Source organism: Camelus ferus, chromosome 3, assembly GCF_009834535.1.
Source record: "Camelus ferus isolate YT-003-E chromosome 3, BCGSAC_Cfer_1.0, whole genome shotgun sequence".
Lineage (NCBI taxonomy): Eukaryota > Metazoa > Chordata > Mammalia > Artiodactyla > Camelidae > Camelus > Camelus ferus.
Genome location: NC_045698.1, coordinates 88,927,701 through 88,953,108, shown reverse-complemented (window position 1 = coordinate 88,953,108; position 25,408 = coordinate 88,927,701). Strand labels below are relative to the sequence as shown.

Genomic DNA, 25,408 nt, shown 5'->3' with positions numbered 1-25,408 from the left:
CCTGGAGTTCTGCAGAAGCCCTGAAGCTGAAACCTAGCTGTGCACTTACCTCCTAAAACTCCTGTTCTCACTTCATTTTGAGACTCTTTTTCTTTTTTCTTTCATGCTAGCTGGATAATGTATCTTTTAAAATAGTTTTTCATGTTTTATCCAGGGTGACTTATTTGGTAGGGACACTCAGGGTAGCTAAAACTCCATTTGGCTGGAAACAGAATATATATTGTTTTATTTATTTCTCCCATCAACCCTGTTCCATGAAGAGGAAGAGTTAGACACAGTTGCAGAATCAGTTAATAATATTTGTTGTATACCTAGGTATCCTGACTTGAGGCCATGATTCTTCTCTCCCCACTCCCCACCCCCAAATCTTATAATACAGCTTCCTTAAAGAGCCTTGAAGAGATAAATACTTTCCACCTATCTTGTAAGCACTATGTTTTGTAACAGCGATTACTGCAAATAGTTTCGACTTTCTTATCTTAGTTTACATCCTATTCTTGAAGAGTGTAGCAATCAAGTAAATTTGGGAATTTGATACTTTGGGTTCCTGGAATGCATATTCTAAAAACCATTTTCCTGGATAATTTTTGGGACTAGAAACCTATCTGTGAAATTACTCCCAGTGACAGCCTGTCCAAGTCCAACTTGTGACGTTTATGAACTGTCTGCAGTGCCTTTAAGTTTGCGTACATGCCTCAGATTTAGTGCTTCGTTTTCGGGCATACTGGTTTCTTTTGGGAGATGGAAGTTGTTCTGATTCTTACATTAAGGCCAATTCATTCATTTGACAGTAGTGTTGAAGCAACCTGAGGTATACTACGGCCATTTGAGGAAATAACATATTTATTTTAAACTCAATACCTAGTGCAAAATATTGAGGCTTTACCTGTTAACGGCATTACTTTAGTTAATAGTTTTATCTGCATTGGTGACACGCAGCTCCTGATTGTTGTGGTGTTATCTTTCTTCTTGTGGCCACAGACAAAACTTCTTTGAAGCCTCTTGATAAAAGTTGAATAATATTTAGTGGAACTAGACTCACAATTTTTTGACCCTCCAAATAAAATCCAAAAGTCCTTCCCTCACGGTCTGTGGGGCTAGACAAGCTTTTGCCTTCAGCACCTCTCTGAGCTCATACGTAGCCTCCCACTCCCACTTGGTCGCGCTCTTCTCTAGTCACATGGCTTCCTTGTTTTTCACACATGTCAGGCTCATCTCCTTCTTTCTCTTGAACTGCTCTTCTTTCAGATGACTGTGTGGCTTTTGCTCTCACCCTTATTAAAGTCTCTGCTCAGATGTCACTGTCTCAAAGGAGCTGTTCTGTTCAGCCTTTCTAAAATAGCACCGGCATTGATTGGATATTACTGTGTAACAAATAAGCACAAAATCTCAGTAGCAAACCACAGTACACATCTGGGGGTCAGCTGGGGATTGACTCGTCCAGGCTGAGATTGGGTGGGCACTTCCCTTCGAGCTCCTGATCTGTCTGGGTGTGGCTTCTCACTGCGGTGTGGGCTCATATCTGCTTCACGTCTTTCATTTTTGAATGCCTGGGGTATGGCATGGCATACGTGCTCAGTGAATGTATGCTCAGGCCATGAGTAAAGGAATGAATATGTCTACTAGAAATTAAAAGTCTAAGTAGATATAATAGAAACTAAGTAAAATAATTCATTTCACTTAGTCTCGTCTAACATGTGAAATAATTGATGTAAGAACTCAAGATAATCTGTCATGTCTTCTATTTTATTTTCACATGTTCAGATCAGAGAACAGGCACATGTTTCTCGGGCCTGGTGAATGGTCGCTGTGCACAAGAGCTTCCTGGCAGAATGACAAAAATGCAATGCTGCTGTGAGCCCGGCCGCTGCTGGGGCATTGGAACCATTCCTGAAGCCTGTCCCGTCAGAGGCTCTGGTGAGCTGCTGGCTACTAGTCTGCTCAGACAGACAGTATTAGGAAAATTAGTAACAATTATGTGCTTTGGTCTTCTCCTTAAAGACAAGTCATATTTGCATCCTGTTAGTGTCTTCAGAATAACTCGGGTGTTTTTGTGGGTTTTACAGTGGGATTGTTTTTTCGGACCAGTTTTTATTACATCCAATTGTTAATATTAGAAAAAAAATCCTAAAAAACTGATCATGACTTGATTTTAAGCCAGTATTTTCACAATTATTGAAATATAATTATTGAAATATACTGGAATGTCAGTATTTCTGTTCAGTTTTACAACCTCCTAATCTTCCATTTGAGAGCTTGAATATCTTTAAGTAACAAAGTTTGGTCTTCATGTATATTTGATTTCAGAAGTACCCTCAGCTTATAGTGGCTCAGTCCTTGAAGACACTTCCTCTCTTTTCTAATGACCTTGAAAATTGAGAATACAGGAGTAGGAGGAGACCTCTCATTCACTGTGCTATGTTAACTGCCCTATAAGTGAGGCTATAACAGGAAATGAAGATGAATGAGAAGTAGTTCCTCTTGCTAATGCAATATAAATAGTAAAGTACAATTAACATTTATCACATAAAGATATATTGATAATGTGTTACTATTGTCTTCATATTTTATTATAAATATTATGAAAAATAATTAAACTTTTTGAAATAAGCTTGTAAAGATATGTATCTATATGTATTATTATGGAGAAAAAAATTAGGGCAGATTCTTTCTAAATATCTAAGCCATAAAGTATGAAAATTGAGTAGTAAAAATTTTTTTAAAACAGAGTTAATGAATAGTATATAATTTTGGAAACTCATTGTTCCACTAATAATATTTGATAGTAATATTAATACTCAAACAAGTACTTGAGTTAAATACATTTCATTTCTTCTTAGATCGTGCCATAATTCTGAGAACAGTTAAGAAAATAAGGCAGTCACTACATTTTTGCTTCTTTTCCCTCAGCTTTTATACGTGGACAAATAAGGAGCAGATTTAAAAGCTTACTCAGTACTGTCTTCTGTTAAAGTCCATATTAGAGAAAAAATATTCTGAAGCCATATTAATCCCTTAAAGAGAAGAAAAAAAGATAGGAAAAATGTGTAGGTACAATACTGATGAAGATTTAAGTAAAACCAAATATACAGAATGAATTACTTAAAGGTTAATTTTCATCCATTCAAGTAAATTTCTTGCATTTACAGTTACATCTGGAATTTTATGAGTTGCTTTTAGGGACATAAAGTCAAAAAATAAATATGGACAATTCTTTGGTTATGCAACTCAGTTAAAATATGGCACATAGGTTTTAATTTTTTCTGAATCATCTGTATCTTTTCCTGCTACTGTTAGCATTGAAAATGTTTATCAGGATAATAACTTATTTATATCATGTTGTAGAGATAACCCAAAATGATCATTACAATACGCATATTGCTTTTATTATGCAGAAGTCCATCCATTTGTGTTTAACTGAACTTTTTTTTCTTTTAGAGGAATATCGCAGGCTTTGCATGGACGGACTTCCAATAGGAGGCATTCCAGGGAGTGCTGGTTCCAGACCTGGAGGCACTGGGGGGAATGGCTTTGCCCCAAGTGGCAATGGCAATGGCTATGGCCCAGGAGGGACAGGCTTCATCCCCATTCCTGGAGGCAATGGCTTTTCTCCTGGCGTTGGGGGAGCTGGTGTAGGAGCTGGAGGACAGGGGCCCATCATCACTGGGCTAAGTGAGTGTTCACTTTTTGTGTAGACTCTCTAGTTTTCTGCCTTAAATAATATTATATTATCTAACTTTTTTTTCCAAAAATGTGTGTGTGTGTGTGTGTGTGTGCGTGCGCACGTTCATGTGTATAGAAATCTATTTCAAGGTCTAAAACATAATGTAGTAATACAAAATCTTAGGAAAGTTTTATTTTTATGTTCCATAAACTTTCTAAATTGGAGAAAAAGAATGAGTGACCCAGGTTCTCGTTGAAAATAGAGACGGGAGCATGGTGATACTCCAAGTCTAGATGACGCCATTAAAGTGCACGTTTCTGGGTTCCAGTGTATTTCATTTGGCCGTTTGCAGCTGCCCTGATCATACACCCCTTGAGTTATTTTCCAGAGCCATTTCTCAAGTGAGATAAACTGAATAAGTCTTGCTCTGTGCCTGTACAAATATTATAGTGAAATATCTTTCTTTTCTTCGCCCTTTTTTGTTGAATAACTTAGGAAATTGAGAACTGTGGGCTTCAAGCCAGAATTGGCATTGGTGTGCTTGACATTTAAGTTCATTCTTTTTAAAATAACTGCTCTTGCTAATAATATTTAATGATGTCCTACAGTGTTATGTTTATTCTTTTTGGCATATTGCCTATTCACTATATCTGAATATTCAGCACAGTTACAAAAAAGGAAATGGAAAGCATTCAAATGTACAGTAGAACATTCCTGAAATTTTAAAAAAGGCATCATTATGGGCAGAGTTTTCAGATGTATAACTTAAGAAATACAGGTTACAACCATATGTCTCAAGAATAGTTTTTAGATTCTCAATATTAGAGTTTTAACAGAATATAGAATAATGTACCCTTTTGATATATACACCTCATTAATGTACTATTAAATATTCTCTTAAATATCAGCTTTAAGAAAAGTAATACATGTTGTAATGATGAAATATCATTTGTGCTTTAATTTTCCATAGCTATTCTGAACCAGACAATAGATATCTGTAAGCACCATGCTAATCTCTGTTTAAATGGACGCTGCATACCTACTGTTTCTAGCTACCGATGTGAATGCAACATGGGTTATAAGCAGGATGCAAATGGGGATTGCATAGGTAAGCTTATGATTCTTTTATTCTCCTTAGTTTTTAAATAGCTTTTAGAGTGCAGGAACAAATTGGACTGGATATGATTTTTTTTTAAGTCTTTGGAAGTAAAGCTAATTTCCAAGCTTTCTCTCTTGTGCTTAACCTACTGCTCAGCTGGGCCACTTCAAGAATCCCCTTCCCTTTCTGGTCCTATGGTTTCCATCTCTGCCTCTCCTTTTTTTATTCCTTAGCTGAGCAATACTGGTTAGATAGTGGTGTTATTAACATGCAGAAGAAGGTGGAGATTGGGAGGAAGTAATTGATGAGTCTCTTTTGGGAATGTTGAGTTTCAGGTATCTCAGATTATTAAATTATAGAGATCTAATGCTAAGAGAAGTGTTCAGGACTAGAGTTACAGCTTTAGGGATCAGTAACCCATAGGTGGTTATTAGAACCAGGAGTGTGACTGTTGTCAGCCAGGCTGAACAACAGGAAGAGTGAAAAGATAGCTGTAGTACAGCCGGAACCCTGTGGATCAGCAACATAGGCCCATAAAGAAAACTTAGTAATAATGCTGGGAAAATGGCAAAATAATCTAGGAACTATTATGTCCACGAAGTCGTGAAAGGGTATACTTTCAAGAGAAAATGAGTATTAAGTGCGGCAAAAAAATCAAATACAATGAGGGTAAAACACTATTTTATTTGGTAACAAAGAGAGTTTTTATGATCTTTTAAGAGTAGTTTTAAGGACATTTGGGGATTGAACCGTTTTAAGGTTACTCTTTGATTTATTCATCTTATTAGCCAATGATCATGTGTATGTTTCATATAATTAGCATAACCCTAAATAACAGATTTGGGTTCAAGTCTTCTGTTAGAAAATAGTTGAGAGGCCAGGAACAGAGTTAGTATCACAGTTTTCCCAAGTGGAATTGAATATGTCTAAGTACACTATGGCTATTAAAAAAATGGGAGCCAAAAATGATGTTTTGGAAAAACCAATCATTCTGAACTGTACAGAGATACAAGATCAGAATGATTAAATAAGGCGTAGCCCAGGATCCCTGCGTACGCACAGGTTTTGAATTGCACAACTGTAGAGGGTACCATTCACATCATCTAAATAAATAGCACAGCCTAGCATTGTGCAGTGAATGACTGTTTGCATCAGTCCTGGCTTAGCAGATGCTGCTTGATGCTTATTTAAGTGATAGACCAGGTAGACGTTTTTGGAACACCAGGACATGCTCAGATATTTATTCTTACATGACTTAAAAATGATTTTACCACCAGAAAATATGATTCCAAGTATACAATATAGAAAATATCCCCTCTTGTGCATACGTAAGCAATTAGAATCTGTCAAACTGAAATTTGATTGACTATTTTTGTTTTGCTGTTAGTATTTGCCATAGATGTGTCACTGCATGGTTCATCAACCAACAAGTAAAAGGCCAAAAGTTTAATATTTTTTGTAAATTAGCCCAAACCTCCATTTAGTTCATACTGTCACCCAGGTGCACTTTATTCTAGCTAGTGAAACACCTGTGCTCTGGCAGAGTGTGTTGGTGAACCATTGACATAAAGAACTATCTTTAAGGATCAAAATTTCTTTCTATAGTCAGGCTGCCAGCCCAGCTTCCTCAACCAGGTTCCTCAGGAGAACTAAGTCCTGCAGAAAGTGACTTCAGTGGTGACTGTCTTCTCAGTTCTCTCAAGGGTAATGCATGGTTAGTACCACTCGAGATGCACAAGAGATGAGTTAATCACATACAGTGGATGTCTTAAGATAATGGGTCCTAATTTTTCCTGGAACCCAGGTGAGAAGGGCTACTACCACCATTTTAGTAAACTCTGTCTAATGTAGGCGTTGAGGATGCATATCTGCACATTTAATATGTTAATATAAATCTCAGACTTCTGCATTTGTTACAGAGCGTTCCAAACATTGTTACAAATGGTTCCATTTTAGATTGATCTCATCACCAGCTCTGCAGAGTGAAAACCTAGATGGAGTTATTTTTCTGTTATAATTCACAGGGACGATAATTAGTACTGGGGCATATTTTCAGAAAATAATTTGTCATATTTTTAATCCTATACTCTTTCTAGTGGCAACCTCTAATCAGTTTGAGTTTGAGTTTATAAACAACGAAGTGAGATGTCAGAAGAAGTTAGGAGATAAATTACTGATGTTTTAAATTACTGGAGTGCAAGACAGGGTGGTAAGGGTGGTAACTATTTTAATAGTACCCGTGTTTTGAGGAATAACAAACTGCCATTGCTGTTTGGGAACTTCCTGTTAGAGACCTGATAAAACACTACAACTTGACAGGCAGTAAAACGGTAGCAAAGATTCAAAGACAAGAAAAATGGAATTAGGTCCATTTTGCTATTAAGAGCATTACTGCTGAGACCTGAAAATAGTTATATTTATTCATTGTATTTTTTTCTCGTTTTCCTGATAATTCTACTCTAAAATGAAATTCTGTGATTCTTTTAGTGTCTGTATAAGTCAAACTGCTGTTAGCAGTTTTTTAACTCAACCCAAATCATTCTATTTTAGAATAGTAAGAAATAATTCATTTCTGTTGGGCCTCAGCTAATCTTACAGCTCTTGCAGATTGTTTTCTAAGTTGGAATATAAGATACTTTGCAAGGGTAAATATTTCGTACCCTAATAGTATTTGAGAATTTAACCATTTTGATAATCAACATTTCTCAATTACTTCACTTATTTTAGGAGTTTAAAATCCTGTGAATTTTGCTTAAAAATATTCAGTCCCCAGTGGAAATATAGGAAGGAATCCACATGCACAGACTGCAATATTTGGTCATTTGTGATCAGTCTAAAACTTAAAAATCTTAAAAATAACTCTGGAAAACAAATAAAAAGCAACAAATGGGATTTGAAAATCATATGGAATTTTGAAGTCACTCCTAGTTTTTTTGGGTGCTTGTTTTCACTTTCAATGAAGAAGTAAGTAAGTGAACCACTATGTCTTCTCTGGGTACCGGAACCTTGGTGAGGTCCCTAAGGGGCTAAAGAAACAGAAATGAATCCCGGCTGTAATGGCAGGCATAACTGGCAGAGCTGTCACAGCAATGAGGGGCCTTGGAGACAGGTTCTCAACGGGAGGAAGAGGTCTGGAAACGTGACCCTGCTTCCCAGAAAGTTTACCTAAACTGGGGTTTGGGTGCATGGTTTCTCATGCTCTTCACTAGAACAGAGCTGCACAATAAGGCTTCTAGAGAGATGCATCTATGATACAGTTTTAATTGTTGCATTTCAATATTATGCACACACAGAGAATCTTAAGAGATCTTCACCACTGTGTACTGAAGGTGCTGTGTCTTTCTGGGCAGACCATTAGCTGTGCTTGATACGCTTGCTAACACTCTGAATTCTCTTTTCTCATTTTGCTTCATTCCTTTGGCTCAGTAGAATTGATGTTATCAACCAAAAGCTTAAATGTGAGTCTTAATAGGCTTGAAGGCATCTTTGTATGAGTTGAAAAAAGCATTTAATACTGTTTTTCTTTGTTGTTCTTATTTTATTTGCTTCCAAGATTTTTTTTTTCCTCCTTTACCAGAGAGGGTTTAATTGCATTCAGTCTGAATGCTTATATAAATGACGTTGGTGAGTTTGGTAGAGTACAGTTCCTCTTTTAAGAAACATCTGTTGAAAGGAGTAATCTGTTTATTAAAATGGTAAACCTGTGAACTGATTTTATTGTGCTTTCCAATTTAGCTGAAACTGTATATGTTAATGGCTTCTACATGTGCATGAAATGGCGAGTTGCTGTGCTTTAACCAGTCAGCCAGGTTTTTAATGTGCCGGCATGCTAAATAGTATTTAGTGCACGCTTACTGGAAGAAGATGAGTTAAACTTTTTCTAACACTGACAAAGATGACTTCTCCGGGGCTTGACTAATCACACCCCTGTTCAGTCTGTCATTTGGTTGCGTGGTCCTTGAATTCTTTGACAGCTTTGTGTTTAATCAAGCCTGAGGGAACTTGAAGGAGAAGCAGTGATGTTTCTCACACTTAGCATCAGAACTAGTATTTGCAAAAAACTAACTTTTATACAAAAAAATCCCTGTGCCAGCCTTAAGATCCTGAAGAAACCAGAAGCTACTGAATATAATGGGCTTTGTTTTAATTAATTCCCATTTTTAACCCCACTCTATGTTTTTATACTTCAAAATACTATCCAAGCCTTGATGCATAGTTACATGTATAGTTGAGTCCACAAAAAATAATTGACAAAAATTCCTTAATTTATGAGTCTTTTTGAAAGCTAGTAAAATTGACAACATGTAATATAATGTCTTAAAATCTTTAAACAATCTTCTCACTCTGTACTATGCCTTAGAGAGGCTATTAGCTTGCCCAGATTACTGTAGATAATAAGCATTTTATAGCCTATTGGAACGCACGGCTGTGTCTTTGTAGAGCGCATGCTTTTAATCATTGTGCATTAGTCAAATTGAAAAATCATTATTTCTTGATTAAAGCAAATGCCTTTGTACTCTCCAGCAGGCGGTTATTTTTGTGAATCTCCAGATTGGCTCTGTAGTTGGAGAAAGGAATTTTTATTCGTTTATAAATTTTCTGCTCTTTAGGCTATTACCACTGACTGGCCTTCTCTCAAACTGGGGACGCCTAAACGTTCTTTAAACAAACATTTCTAGAAACGGAGTGAAGTCTGTAATGGTTTCTTTTGCTACTCACAGATGTCGATGAATGCACATCAAATCCCTGCACTAATGGAGATTGTGTTAACACACCTGGATCCTATTATTGTAAATGTCATGCTGGATTCCAGAGGACTCCTACCAAGCAAGCATGCATTGGTAAGGCAGTTTGCTTTCACATATGAAAATCTTCCATGAAATATGGTGACCCAGGCCGTTGAGGTTAAAAGTGAACTTATTAAAATAAGACATGAAATGAAATAAGTGCTGTTACATAATTACAGATTTACTTCATGCTACCCTCAAAGCACTCGCTTCAAACATAAACCCTTTTTGCACATACAACACAAGCAACGTGGTATCTGGCTTCACAAAAAATCCAGTTTCTCTTCCTCCCCTAGATCACAGCTTCGTTTCTCCACGTAACATCAGTAGCATTACTGCTCTCTGATTAACGGGGCTTGAGATTTATTGTCATTTTCAACTACTGTTTTCTCTGAACCTCACACGTAGTCCGACACCAAATCATGCCTGCACTTTATTCACAGCTTCATTGCGACACCCCCCATCATCGTCCAAACCCTCTGCCTCACTGCTGATTCATCTCAGGAATTCTTTCAGCAGATGACTCTGCTTGTCTTCCTTCTCGTTTCCTGTTCATCCACTGGCACTTACTTGAATCATTTCCCTCCAGCAGTTTTTTTTATCATGTTGCTCTTAACCCAGATATTCTGTAGTTACTTTACTTTTACTCAACTCCTTGGTCTGACTTTTAAGCCACTGTGTCGAAAACAGCTGCACCAGTAATTACAGCTGCGGTGCCCACCCTCGTACATTCTCTGCACACCCCATTTCATTTTTCTTTCTTTTCGTCTTCAGCTACTATAAGTTGGGGCTGTAAAGTTGTTTATACCTACCTATCCAAGAAGAAAAGCTGGTGAGAGATGGAAATTTTGCTAAATAAGGAACATCATCTTGAATTTTACATGTAAAAATAAACTGGGTATTTAAAATTACATTTATTGCCTTACTGTCTTTATCTGTAGTTTTTTTAAAGAATAATGTTTGGCCATTCTTAATTTTCCCAGATATCGATGAATGCATCCAGAATGGGGTTCTTTGTAAAAATGGTCGATGTGTGAACACAGATGGAAGTTTCCAGTGCATTTGCAATGCCGGCTTTGAATTAACTACAGATGGAAAAAACTGTGTTGGTATGGGAATTGCCTACCCCCTTGCAGAAGATTTTTAAAGGATATACATTTCTATTTAGAACCATATATACTATTTCCAGGAAAGCTCACACAACACATATTTGAGAGTTGTTCAGATGACTTAGGTAAAATATAAATGCTTTTAGCATAAGACTATTAAAGTGAAGGGACAGATTTTTTTTGTAAATGTCATAACAGATGAACAATTTACTGCATCTGAAAATTTCCTGTGTGACACATGTTTAATTTTTAGTAGCGGTTGTTCTTCGTAATTATTAGCACCTACTGTATTTTGGATGTTGGATTTATGACACTGACAAGATAGAAAAAGTCCACCCCCCCCAATCTGGGGAGGCATAAAAATGTTTGACGTGTGTGATAATCAGATCTCTAAATTTGTGGTTGTGGTGGTGTCTAGCAGTGTAGTAAATACCACTACTCCACAGAAATATTCTGTTTGCACAACGACTCATATTTCACCCACTAGTGAAAGTCCAGATCATTCCACCTGCAGTGAAGTTTGTCATTGCTTTATTCTATCCCACAAAAGAAACATTCCCTGAAATCATATTAACTTTTTTGGTAATCAAAATAAAACACTACTCACATGATTTTAATGGCGACTAAGCACAAAATTTCCTTAATTCTTTTCCCTTATGTCCCTTACACCAAAGCTCCCTCATGTTCTCCATGCTATTTGCTTTCAATCAGTTGGCATTCGTAAGAAAAAAATCCATAAGCATACGACTCATTTATGCAATAGGATATGACTGTCAATTGTTTATAGAGAGGGAACTGGGTTCCTCGCCAGAGATGTAAGTCACTCTCTCTCCTTCTGCAGACCATGATGAATGTACAACTACCAACATGTGTTTGAATGGGATGTGCATTAATGAAGATGGCAGCTTCAAGTGCATCTGCAAACCAGGATTTGTCTTGGCTCCAAATGGGCGTTACTGTACTGGTATGTATGGCTTTGAGATAGGAAAGTAACCATGATCGAAACCATCTTTTTTATTTGAATGAATTATGCAAGAATTACTTAGGTTTCTTCATGTGGATTTCATATTATTCACATCTCTTGCTAATTCAGTACGGTAGGTGTCTAATGCTTCCTAGAAAAACACCCATTGTGGCCTATGGAACAGTAATATCTTTGCAAAAAATAATAATGGTATAGGAAAAATTAAGGGAATGACAGATTAGTTCCAGCAAGTCTGGAAGAGACAATGTAGAAATAATTTCTCCCTACTCCTTGCCTAAATAAAAAAGAGAAAGAAAAAATCTTGTTTTCTCAGTACTAGATTTTCCACTGTCATTCATTACTGGTTTTTATTATATATTTTCCGGAAGCTAATCCACAGATCATTTGTTACTATATCATTATCTAAAAAAATCTTACACTGATTTTGTGAAGAAATAATGTGAATAGTCTTATCATTTTGTTTATAAAGCCATTTTGAAGCTCAAGCTTCAGTGATAACCTTAGTGAGCAAAATATGTGACTCTTGGAAATAAAGACTATAGTATGTTTATACTCACAACTGAAATTTAGTAAGATGGAACAAATTTTTCAATTCCTACTTAGAAATTAAAGTTTTTTCCCCCAGTTTCTCCTTTTAGAGAAAATTAGCTCCATGAATACTTTCTGCCTTCAACTGCACAAATTTATCTGAAGACCAAATAACACTCATAACCGTTACACTGAAATTACAGGGAAGCAGAGAGAGAAAAATCAAGATAGATTCTCATATTTCTGAATTTAAAAAAAAAAGTACAGTATTAAATGGAAATATTGTGGTTTTGCTGAATGATTGAACTTTTGACAGGGATGTCATCTCAAGGTTAATGGACTCAGATTAATCACAGGGTATGAGATTAGCGTTATGTTCCAGTGTGTAGCATTACATTACAGCATGTAACTTTTTCAACATTTCTTAAGAAACTTAAGTACACATATAAAGATGACCTAACTCTCACCAGTTTCTGCCTTATTGAAATTTTTATTAATCTTTTATTACAAATGTTGTAATCCATAAATTTTGAAATGCTCATGATTTGGCAGCTCTGAGTTTTGAAGTCTGTTTCATTTTAGGGGGAAGCCATTTAATATTGGGTTACATTTGATAAATTCAAGCAGGTTAAAAATTACAAGAGATGTCCCAAATTATTTTGTTATTATGAATAAATCAAATTAATATTAAACACCATCGATCTTTGTTACAATTTTATGTGTGTGTAAATAAAAGTTAATTACAAAAATGAGGCAACTTTTCCCTCAGTCTTCTGAAAATGTATTTAAAAGAGTTGCATTTAGGTATAAGATTTGTTGACACATCTCTGTGTTCTGCAAATTACTAAAACTGAAAACAACATGTTGCTAATCTAGAGTGTTGGCAACAGGTGAACTCTAATAAAGTTAAATGTACCCAGTAACGGTTGGGCTTGTGTTCCCCTCCGGGCAGATGTCGATGAGTGCCAGACCCCAGGAATCTGCATGAATGGACACTGCATCAACAATGAAGGGTCCTTCCGCTGTGACTGCCCCCCGGGCCTGGCGGTGGGTGTGGACGGACGTGTGTGTGTCGGTAAGTGAAGCATTCTGTAGTGGCCCCAGTGTCCAAATGATCTTTGAAAAATGGATAAAGATATATCTATACAATGGAACAATATTCAGTCATAAAAAGGAATGAAGCACTGATACATACGAACACATGGATGGACTCGAAGACATTATGCTAAGTGAAAGAAACCACACACACAAGACCACATAGTATGCAATTCCATGTGAAGTGTTTGTAGAAGGCAAATCTGTGGAGGCAAAGCTGACGAGTGGTTGCTTAGAGCAGAAAGGGTGAAGGTGGCAAGAGCAGGGGGTGATCGATAAAGGCATTTTCAAGGTGATGAGATGTTCTAAAGTCAACTGTAGTGATGATTGTGTAACTATGAATATGCCCAAAACTATTGAATTATACACTTTAAATGGATGAATTCGTGTATGTGAATTATCTCTCAATGAAGTGGTTTTTAACTGGGCAGAGGGCCCAGTTAACTCCCTTCAGATGGCTTTGATGAGATGCAAGTCAGAAATGCTAGAGGAGAAAAAAATTGTCCTTTAACCAGCTTGCTTCATATTGTTAGATAACCAAGTCTCTAAATACAATGGGTTTTTATTTTGTCATTGATAACTGATAATACATGAAATGGAGATTGTAGTTATGTTTAAAGAAACTCTTGTTTTTACCCAAACAAAATTTTAAATGTAAATAACTTACACTACAGTTCTCGGATTTATATCAAAAGCTAGAAATGTTTCTCATAGTTGTTCCTCATCACTGCGTGGCTAATGGTAGAAACAAGGGAAAAGTATGAGAGTATATATTTTATTTGAAACCATTCAGAATTCCTCTTGGATGCATTTGAGTTGCCAGGCATCTTTTAAAGAGGTAGAAAAAAAAAATACCACTGGCTATTTCAAAACCCAACCAATGCACCCTAGTGTTATCAACAGCAGAGTGAGAGTTAGTTGTAAAAATACATTAAATGCCATGTTTTCTCTGAAAAGTGCTTTCGTAAAACTTCTAGGGTGAATTACCTATTGTGCACCATTTATTTCTCAGTTCATACAGTAAAAGGCAGACATACTCACTGGTTTAAAAGTATTTTTGAGAGAAATGAAATTCTTTCTTAGACATAATTGGTTATTCTTACCTATGGGAATCAAAACATTTGGATTCTGAAGGTTAAAAAAAAAAAAAGAAACAACAGCAGATGGAAATAATCTGTCCACTTAAGTTCATCCACTCTGTTCAGTCTAGGATTTATTTCAGCTTACAGGATTGTCAGCACTTCGTTCAGGGATATTTCAAATACAGCAGCTAAAGGAACGGAGCTCCTTCCTACTTGGAGAGCTAAAATATTTGCAGTTGCTTTTTTCCTTTATCTAAATGATTCTGCTGAAGTCTGTGATGAGTACAAAACCAGTTTTGGAGGGAGAAATGATTTTTCTTTAAAGCAACCAGCGTACTAGTAATCATTAGAAATTAGGTGTTCAAACACAAATATTCATTCTCTTATCCTCATACAGAAAAGTCATTAGAAACTGTTGGGAAGCCCTCTCCAGTTTTTCACAGTTGTGATCACTTACATTTTTAAAAATAAAAACACCGTTTGTTCTGTGTGTAAATTACAGACTGCTGTTTCTGTAGTGTACTTGGTGTGCTTTCTTCATGTCTTCTGCCTTTCAAGATGCTTTTGAGATGCATTAATTGTTGAAGTTAGAAATGAATCTCTACTATGAATTATTACGAGAGTTAGCACTTAAAATTTTAGATTTTGCTTGTTTGTTTGTTTTTGTTTCCCTAGGTACTGAGGTGTGGGTTTTTATTTTCAGAAAAGTAACTAGTCTGTTGAAGAAGCAAGACTCACAGGCCGGGTATGAACAAGAGGCAACTGTATTTTGGTCTCTCCCATCCTTTTAAAATGTATCTTTAGATTTATTCAACAAGAGCAGTTTATCCAACAAGTAAGGACAAAAACTGTGGCCACCCTGTGACCTTACTATTTTTAGATAGCAAAACAATTATATGACTACTTTAGATAATAAAAATAATCTGAAGTTAGAAATTAGAATGCCCAGGATCAGATAATAGTTAACATTCTGAACTTGATTTGAATTTATGATTTCCCTCCCAAGCTCAGACCTTCTAAAGCAAGACATTTCTGACTCCACCAGGGTCAAAGTGCAGGAGGAGATGTGAGGAGGAGGACACATTGATGCTGTCCTAGGGTGGCTTCAAGACCTCTGGGCTTCACAGATGTTTAAAGCCAGCTTCTTCCTCATGGGTGATTTCATGAGTACTTCAAGGGCACTGGTCTGCCCTTCCTGAGATGCCGACACTAGTGGCCACTCGTGGTCTTTCTGCAGTCCATGTCAGACAGACTCTAATGGTGTGTCCTCACCCCTCCACATGCTTGTTTTAGAACCTCCTGTTAATGTGGTCCACATCCAGTCCATAGGACACTCCATCCTTTGCCCTGTGAGCCAAGTGCATAGAGGTTGATCTCACCTCCCTCCCTGGATTCTACAGTTAGGAATAGCAGCCACTGTCCTTTGCCTGCTAGCTGTCCCTGACAGAGCTGGGCACAAAGCTCTTCAGTTGCTCCCTGCAGAGCTCTTCCCTCTCCACCAGGGGTGAGGATGGAAGTACATGCAACTCGTAATCTGCCTCTTGCCAGAAAAAAAAAAAAATCCCCCTCAAAAACTCTTCTCTTAATTGTCACTCTCTAAATTGTACCCTCAGTATTGGGAAGGGTTTGAGGACTTGGCAACTCATTTTCCATCTCTGCTTCCTTCAGGTTGAAGTCTCAAAATTCATCATGTTATATGATATTTCACACCATGGGATTTCAGCTTAGATTTCCTTTTTAACGTCTTGTTACATTGGCTTGAGAACATTTCACCACCTTTATGAGCATCGCTTGACAGTTCTGTCAGGGGAAAGGGTATTTTTTTTCTTTACCCTGGTTCTGCTGTTTACTAGCTCTGTGGCTTTCGGCAAGATACACTACCTCTCTGTGCCTCCTTTCTTCATTAGTTGTTTCTGAGAACTAAATAAGTTAATACTAGATGTATCTGTGTAAAGCTTAAATGGTGGCTGGCATGTAACACATGCCCAATTAGTCAGCTATTGCAATTATTATGGTTGTTAAATCAGAACAGTGACATCACACCTAGAGCATAGTCTTAGAGTTGCTTGCTTTAAGCTATAGGGAAACGTATACTAAAGAAAGAAGAATAAAAGAAAATTAGCATTTTGTGTCTATACATACTTTACCAACTACCTGAGAAAACCCTTTAAAGTTCCAATTTTTAAGAAAGAAAAGATACGGAGAAATTTGATAACATATGGAAAAGGTACAGCTTCGCAGTCAGGTCCGCTTCCGATCAGAACACTCATGTGAGCACGTTCTGATGGTGCTGCTGGTCCCTCTGTCCCCCGTGAACCGTGGCTTGGCTACACTGAAGAGATACGAGCCAGCGTTCCCTGTCTGGGCTCTTTAAGAAGGGAAAAATTGACTTCATTAGAGGTAGAAGTGTGTACCTTAGGCTGTTTATCGGCTTGCTTTTAAAAATTGTGCCTGGCTTATGTTCTCAATGAGAAAACAGAAATAACTTGACCATTCTATGATGCCTTCTGAGGTAAGTGATGCCACCCTAAGAACTCACTAAACTCTTACTGGAAATCATGAACTGTGTTGTTCCTGTGCGTGTTCGTCATCGTGCCACGTCCTGCATTCGTGTGTAACTCGCGGCCGACTCTGCCAAACGCGGCCACGGCAGACGCAGAAGGGGACAGCGCGTCCTGTGCACAGGGCGGGTGTGGTGAATCTCATAGCCTGCTTCCGTTTGAGCACACACACAGCTCATGGTTTAACGCAGCCATGCATCTCATTGTTTTAATGAGAAACATCACCACATCAGAAGGCAGGAGGTAACTCGCTTTGCATAACAAGTATATAAAAATTATTTCCAATAAGTTGTGAATAATTATAGATATTTATAATAACAATTATCTCTTTGATGGGATTACCATATCAATACACTGCTTAAAAACGATACCGCTTCTCTGGCCTCTATGATGATCTGAGTGTTTTTGTACTTCACCATTTACTGTCTCATAAAGTTGTAGCATGTTTTATGAGAATTTAGAACGAGGTAACTCGGCAGGATATGCTTCTTTCAGATGTAACAGGACACGGTATAAAGAAGAAGAGCTTTGGAGGTCACATGAGCCTGAGTCTGAATCTCAGCTCAGGCAGTGGACAGTCTAGGCCGTTGGGCATCCTGTGTAATCCCCCCGAACCCCACATTCCTCATCTACAAAATGTGGGTAATGATCACTATCCTGTGGAGTTGTTGACCTGAATGTTCAGTGAGATCGTGTCTGTAAAGCACTAAGCACAATGCCACGGACACATAGTGGTAGTTATTATTTTTATAACTGGAATTTATTGGGAGTCTGAGATTAAAACTTAGTGACAACAGTAAACTGGGAGTTATAAAGAAAGGCCTCCTCCTAACTCAGAAATTTGAAGTAAGACATTTCATGACCCAGCAGTGTCGTCTCAAGGTGGTTTAACTGTATTGCACTTCACAGTTCACAGATCTTCTGAAATAGAAATGTGATATTCTGAGTACAGTGTAGTCAGTGATGAGAGCTCCGGGTCTTGTTTGTAATTGTGCAGGTGCACCTGGTTCAGCGACAGGCCTGTGAGGGTAAGTGGGACAATTGATGCTGGCGTAGCACATGAATGGATGCTGGTATGCATTTATTCTTTCCCTCTCTCAATAAACATTTGTTGATTTTTTCAAACACTGTGAGATGCTAAAGATACAAAGAAAAAGAAAAGGCAGAAGCTTCCCACCCAGCGGCCACTTAGGTTACAAAAGCCTTTCGTTTTGAAATCCCGTCGTCTCTGGCACTATCTCAAACCACTGTTCCTCTGTCTCCTTTAGATACTCACATGCGCAGTACATGCTATGGGGGAATCAAGAAAGGAGTATGTGTCCGTCCTTTCCCCGGCGCGGTGACCAAGTCTGAGTGCTGCTGTGCCAATCCAGACTATGGTTTTGGAGAGCCCTGCCAGCCATGCCCTGCTAAAAATTCAGGTAGTCACCTTTGCCATGTTCATACCTGATGAAGAGTCCTGAGATGTCACCTTAGGTGTTTGGCCAAAGAGTCCCTCGGCTGTGGAGTGTTTTGTCTTAATTTTTAACGGAATAAAAGAAATTGAAATCTGCGTTGGTATGAGTCACCTAACAAGGACACCTGGCTTGTATGTACTTAGGATTTCTAGGCAGAGAGAACACACGGTGAATAGGAAAGTTTATTTGCTGATTCAATTATGGTTGTTACAACAGATTCTTTACGTGGATACGTTAGCCTAAAGTCCTTGATCTCTGATGTCATGGTGAAGATAAATAGCATAAAATTTACTTCACCACTCTCAAGATTATTATAAGTTCATGAGAACCTGATTTTGTTTGTTTACTTTTCATCTCGACGCAGAATGGTCCGAGGCTTTAGTCTGTCAGAAGTTTCGGTCTATCAGGAATCTCTCAGTAGTTCCAGAGAGAAATAAATTTCTTTATAAATGTTACCATAAATTATAGGCACATTAAACTGTTTAATTCTTTGACTCTTCTATGACTTGTTTATTCATATGTTTATGAAAACTGAATAAATTGAATATATATGTATGTATGGTAGGGATTCAAAAATAGGCACAATCTCTTTTTTTTTCCCCTTAAAAGTTGGGAATAGTTGAAAATATAGATAGGCAAGCATATAAATTACAATTTAGTATGCCTTGTACCTTAAAAGGGACATAAACAAACTGGGAGAGCCCAAAGGAAGGAGCAGTTAGTTGCCTGGGGAGGCTGGGAAAGCCTTCACTGAGGGGACGTGTTTACTTTGGTCTTGAAAAAAGTGGTAAGAACTTCCCACGTAGAGGGTGGAAAAATGCATTCCAGCAAAGGAAGTGGCTTGTAATTCTGTTAAAAATCCTACATGAAGTGTTCAAACTTGAGCAAAATGATTAGAGTTTCTGTGGAAGAATTGCTGAGTATGACATTTATCAAAAAAGGAGATAATGAAGGAAGTCTTGCCCTAAAAATGTATTTAAGTGACTTAGGCACACTGTGAAAGAAGTAGAAAAGTGGATAGTAGGACTAGATAAAAAGAGCCATGAACTAGTGAAACGAGTCTAGGACAGTTGTGAGTGTCAGCGGGAATGTAGGATACAATAAAGATAGCATTTAGATCAGTGAGAACAAGCTGAGCTAAGTATTTAGTATTGTTGATAAACGTTGGAAAAAATAGGAAGTTGGCTGTGTTAAACATTACAAAATAATTTTCTTACAGATTATATAAACTTTTTGTTATTTTGTTATGGTAAAGGACTCTCAAAAAAAGCACCAAAGACTAAAATACACGTATGAACTGGAAAAATATTTCCCTTAATTTATAAGGAATTTACATTAATCAATAAGGAAAACTGAAATTCTGTATAGAAAAAAGTGCGCTGTACACAAATGAAACTTCACAGAGCAGAAGTGCAAATGGTACAAGTTCCATATAAAAAGATGCCCAATCTATCTGAAATTAAAAGAAAATTCTAAAAAGGTGGGGTTTTTTTTAATTTATTAGATTGGTAAAGGATAGATGACTGATTTTTTTCCAGCATTGGGGAGGGTGTACAAAAATGGGTGCTCTCTTGCACTGCTTTTAGAAGGGTAACCTGGAACATTTAGGGAGGAGAGGAATATCAGATGCCTTAAAAGAGACATAAACTTTGAGCAGTTTTACTTCCAAGAGATTAACAGAGTGAGATAATTGAACTTTGTATTATTTATTATAATTGCTGAAAGTTGGATAAATCTAATTTCATCAATAAGAGGTTGATTGAATAAATGTGGTATATCCACATAACTGAGAAAAAACTGTTAAAAAGTCCATTAAATGGGGTAGTCCAGGAAGTGGGAAATGTTGTAGAGTGTGGAGGATCCACGCCTGCTCCCCACTTAGAGCGTCTCTGATCTGAGCAAGTTCCTTCCTGTCTCTGTCCTAACTTTCTCACGTGTAAAAGAGGGAAGGTAAGTGTCAAGTTTATGGTATTGGGAGGATTAAATAAATTATTAGATATAAAATCCTGGAACAATACCAGGCACATGGTAAATGCCATTTATTACATAATTGTTTTCTGTTATTATTATTGAGAGGAGAAAAAAGTTTAAGAGCAATCTCCAAAATACAATTTAGATTTTTTAAAGTTCCCATATGTAGAAAATATTTCTAATGTTTATCAATATATTAACAACATTCAGGACAATAATCACAAATTATTATTTACTTTTTTTATGCGTATTTGTGATTTTGGAATTCTTAACATAATTATGTGCTAGAAAATGGTGATTTTTTTTTTTTTTTTTCATTTCAAGTTACTGTAGGTAATTCTTCCTAATGATAGTTTTGGAGTTATGTAAGTGACTTGTGTATGGAATAGATATGGGGTTTTTAATTTCTCTATTTGTTTTTATCTTATAGCTGAATTCCATGGCCTTTGTAGTAGTGGAGTAGGTATCACTGTGGATGGAAGAGGTAACTCTATTTAATTCTCAGTCTTATAATAATTATACAATTGTATAACTTTATTATTGTAACATTATGGATATGACTATATTTAATATTATAAAAATATGTCACTGTAAAGTAATGAGATGAATTATCTCCTAGAACAGTGGTTATAAGCTAGATGATATCAATTGGTATATAGATGCACATTTTCCCTGAAAGATAAATATTTATCTGTTAAATAATCATTGTTAAAAATGTCACTAACAATCTCCAACTGTGGTTTTATGGATGCCATTGCTTAAAAAGAAGCTAGAGTTGATTTTAAAAAAAAAGCAAGTCAATTTAAATGAAAAATATTAAATAATAACACTTAACATGGTTTCAGCAAAAACAATCAGTGAAAGATATTTTATATGGAGCTTTAAGAGAGATTTTGAGATACACTGCCCTAAAAATAAATTGACTATTTATGGCCAAGAATACTAAAATGTTTCTATCCAACTAAAGAAGCACAATTCATTAAAGTTTTCTTATTTTAAATTTAGCCCTATGATTAACAAAATTCCAATATAGAACTTGAATATTTAGTACATATATGTTTATAATTTTAAGGTTCTTTTATATGTTAAAATAGATATATTGTCCTTTGTTGTTTTCTTAAAATAAAACTGTAGGGTGCTGTTAATCTTTAGTTTATGCGATATATTCTTCTACTTTCACATTTGAGGAGACTTTAGACAAATTATAGATTAGTGGACGGTAAATGTTGCATTTTGCAAAGAGTGTCGGAAACCAGAGTAACAAAGCAAACTTTTACAAAGATATTTCTCCCAAAAATAAGACGAAAGGCTGACATCTCTGGAGTATGTAAGGTTTTCTGAATTCTAGAAAATAGTAGTTAGGATTAAAATTTGAGCATAGTGACTAAAATTTTTTTTTTATTTTTTTATTCCTTCTCAATATGGCCTCTCCAGCAGAACCAGCTTCCTATGGGAATTAGCTGGTTGCACATGCAAGACCAGCATTCCTCAAATCCCACTGCCCATGGGTGACAGAGAGTGGTCATGTTCATGGCTTGTTGTAAAACGTGTTCTCAAGCATCCACATTTGAACTGTCCTCTCCATTAATTTCAGCTTATTGACAATGAGGAGCATTTATTAAGTGTCATATTACTTACTTGACTACAAAAAATGATAATAAAATAGACATATTCCATGCTTTCAAGACCATAAAATTATATAGATACCCTAAAAACTCTTTGTCTTTTAATTAGATAGTTATAATACCCATCAAGTTGAGTTTTCCTTTGGGCTTTGAGCCAACAGCCTATGAATTTCTTTATTAATTTTATCATAAATGCCAGCACATTTCATGGTTTAATTCTTTGATTTTCTGCCAATTCCTTCATTTTTCTTTTGGCCTTCCAGGGAAGTGTCCCGGATCTCTCAATTTTATTCTCTTCATATTCATTTCCTCTTCCTTTCTGAACGGCAGGAAAATTGGGGGTTGGCAGAATGAAACGCTGCTTATTTCGAGTGATCTTTATTACACATACATATATCAACAAACAGTAAAATGACTGTAAGCATTAAACTTTGCATATTTAATGCAGATATCAATGAGTGTGCTTTGGATCCTGACATATGTGCCAATGGAATTTGTGAAAATTTACGTGGTAGCTATCGTTGTAATTGCAACAGTGGCTATGAACCTGATGCCTCAGGAAGAAACTGTATTGGTAAGTTATTTGTTTTATTTATACAAGAGCCTTTTGTGTAGTTCAATCCCACAGATTACAGGAGAAATCAAACTACAAATAAATGAGTAAAACTAGAGATCTTACAGTTTCTCTTATTTCCTTCTTGGTACAGAGAAATATAAAAATGTTGGAATCAAACTGATGTTGTTACACAGTAACAACCATTATAGTGGCACAGTTTAGTATTTAAATTATTGTTTTCCCAAATGAATGGACACATAGTCAGTTATTGGCCTGTTGTTTTTCAGCATATGACTTAATCTGTAATTTTTCACTAAGAAGTGGGCTTCAAAAATTAACGAGGCAGTATGGATAATAGTAAGTTAAGAAAATTAAATATTGCAGGTTGAACTGTAAAGAAGCAACCAGTTGCTGCAACTTATCCAAACATAATAACTGAAATGGGTGTTTCTTTTTGTAATTTATAAGGGAATGTTTGAAAAAAACTGAAGTATGTAGTTCATATATTCAAGAATTTGTGAAGAATCTAGATTTTCCCACAGAACACTTGAGTCCACATGTACAAAATGAATGTTACTCTACCCATCATTACATATAACAATTTTTACATCTGATCACTAATGAGTTGTAGCCAAGTCTTGATGATTATGATTAGAAAGAAATACATTTTTCTATGTTTATGGTACTGGTTTTTATTACTGATATGTGTTATAGATTCATTTCATTGTGGGCTGAAGATATACATACAGATGGACACACAAAGCTGTATTAAATACCATACACTTGTAATAGGTTTTGATACCTACTGGGAAGGGCACCAGCCAGAGATTATTGAACATTTATAAAAGTATGCAAGCCAGCTAACTTTTATTCACCAGAAGCAAAATCGCTTCCAGCATAGCTTCCAAGTGTAGCTGAGTGCATGGGCATCCTACTGAAAACAGGGAGACTCAGTGAGTGCTTACACACTAAACATGGTCCATGGAACTATTCAACTCTTTAAAGCAGATATATGCATAATATTGACAAAGTTAAAACTAGATTTTAAAAATAAAAATGAAGCCAAATTCCAGTTTTAGTTTGCTAGGGCTGCCATAACAAGTACCAAAAAGTAGACTGCTTAAAACAACAGAAGTTTACTGTTACCATGTGGGAAGTCAGAAGTGCAAAATTAAGGTGTCCACAAGGCCATGTGCTCTCTGATGGCTCTAGGGAAGAAGCTGTCCTTTCTTCTTCTAGCCTCTGGTGTTTGCCTGCAGTCTTTAGCCTTCCTAGGCTTTTAGATCGCACTCTAGCCACATGTTCGTCTTTCCCTGTATGCCTCATCTTACATCAGCTTCCCTCTGTGGGTCTGTCTCTATGTCAAAGTTTCCCCTTTTTATGTGGACACCAGTCACATTGGTGTCCATAGCCATACTGGAATGTGACCTACCTTAATGGCATCATTTTATCTTGCTTACATCTGTAACAGTCCTATTTCCAAATAAGATACACATTCTGAGGTACTGGGGGTTAGGAATTCAGAATCTTTTTTTGAGGGAAACATTTCAACCCACAGCATGGACTCATGGATAAATAAATTATGACTCAGCCACTTGATATTATAGTGATGTTTAAAATATAATGTTAATTTTTAAAAATCAAGTTGCAGAATTAGAGCAAAAATGTAACATCCACAGGAAAAAGCGTCAAACAAAAACATAATATTTTCAGTTGTGATAGAATTATAGGAAATGTTTTTCCAACCTCTGATTTCCAAATTTTTATAGTGTACATTGTGTGCATTGTTTGGTAAGGTACAATTGTTATTTGTAAGACTAAAAATACATCTTTAAGTCAAAGGAGATCTTCGTACCAAACTACAAGTTTTATTTCTTTCTGTCATTACACTTGCAAAAATGAGAGTGCAGATACAAAGATAAAACTTAATGTGAGTCTTTTAAAACACAAGCTTTAGGTGATATTTTCTAGGCTATTCTAGACTGCAAAAGTATAAAATATGTCATTAATTTTCTATTAATAGTTAATTGTTTCTGACATTAATTTTCTATTAATAGCTAATTGTTTCTGAGATTAAAAACAGTGGGAAAAGATTAGTAAATACCTTTTATTTAACTGTCATTTAACACATTCTTTATTAGAATTTTAATCAGAGAAAAAGCTTGAAAAAATCATCTGTTATTTTTATTATCTATAAGCAAGTATATAGGCAAGTGAGTTTATCTTTTGATATACTTCATCGGTGCTTTAAAATATATCTAATACCACTAGGGGACAATCAGTGCACACAAAAAAAGTTTTAATGAATTTTCTCCAAAGCTTAGCATACCTCCCAGGGACTTCAAGCATCTTAAAAGTAGCCAGATTAAGAATGTTCTATTTGAATAAAACCAAATATAGTTTGCTTAGGATCAAGGAATGTGCTGTGGGTGTGAAAAGGCTAAGTCAAGGCGTGGAGTGAGGAAAGAAACAAACAACAAAAATGAAACATTCTGATCACTGTGCTCTCCATTTCAATATGTGTATCTCCTGTCTAATGGTTACTTGCAGACATCGACGAGTGCCTGGTGAACAGACTGCTCTGTGACAATGGCTTGTGCCGAAACACGCCCGGGAGCTACAGCTGCACGTGCCCACCCGGATATGTGTTCAGGACTGAGACGGAGACATGTGAAGGTAAGAGCCGTCTTCCTTAGCTGTGTGTGCGTGGTGAGCACCCAAGGATGCATAAACGTCTAGTGCATTGATGACACAGTAGAGGAAAAGAGTGTTGTTTGAATATGTTTTCAATTTTATAATCTCCTTCAGCTAATATGCCAGCTTTAGAAATAGTGTGCACCTAACCCCGTGGACAGATACCACCACTTTGTACCATTGAGATAAAATATC

The 25,408-nt window shown here is 36.5% G+C and overlaps 1 protein-coding gene across 1 annotated transcript in view; it reads left to right on the top strand.

Annotated features, from left to right (window-relative positions):
- Positions 1-25,408, top strand: part of FBN2 (fibrillin 2) — a 207,397-nt gene that overhangs the window by 104,052 nt on the left and 77,937 nt on the right. The window contains exons 9-19 of the mRNA XM_032476642.1: positions 1,765-1,917; positions 3,439-3,672; positions 4,635-4,772; positions 9,485-9,604; positions 10,534-10,659; positions 11,501-11,623; positions 13,125-13,247; positions 18,179-18,331; positions 20,769-20,822; positions 22,412-22,537; positions 25,070-25,195. Coding sequence (XP_032332533.1) covers positions 1,765-1,917; positions 3,439-3,672; positions 4,635-4,772; positions 9,485-9,604; positions 10,534-10,659; positions 11,501-11,623; positions 13,125-13,247; positions 18,179-18,331; positions 20,769-20,822; positions 22,412-22,537; positions 25,070-25,195 — 1,476 coding nt within the window. The remainder of the gene's footprint in view (positions 1-1,764; positions 1,918-3,438; positions 3,673-4,634; positions 4,773-9,484; positions 9,605-10,533; positions 10,660-11,500; positions 11,624-13,124; positions 13,248-18,178; positions 18,332-20,768; positions 20,823-22,411; positions 22,538-25,069; positions 25,196-25,408) is intronic.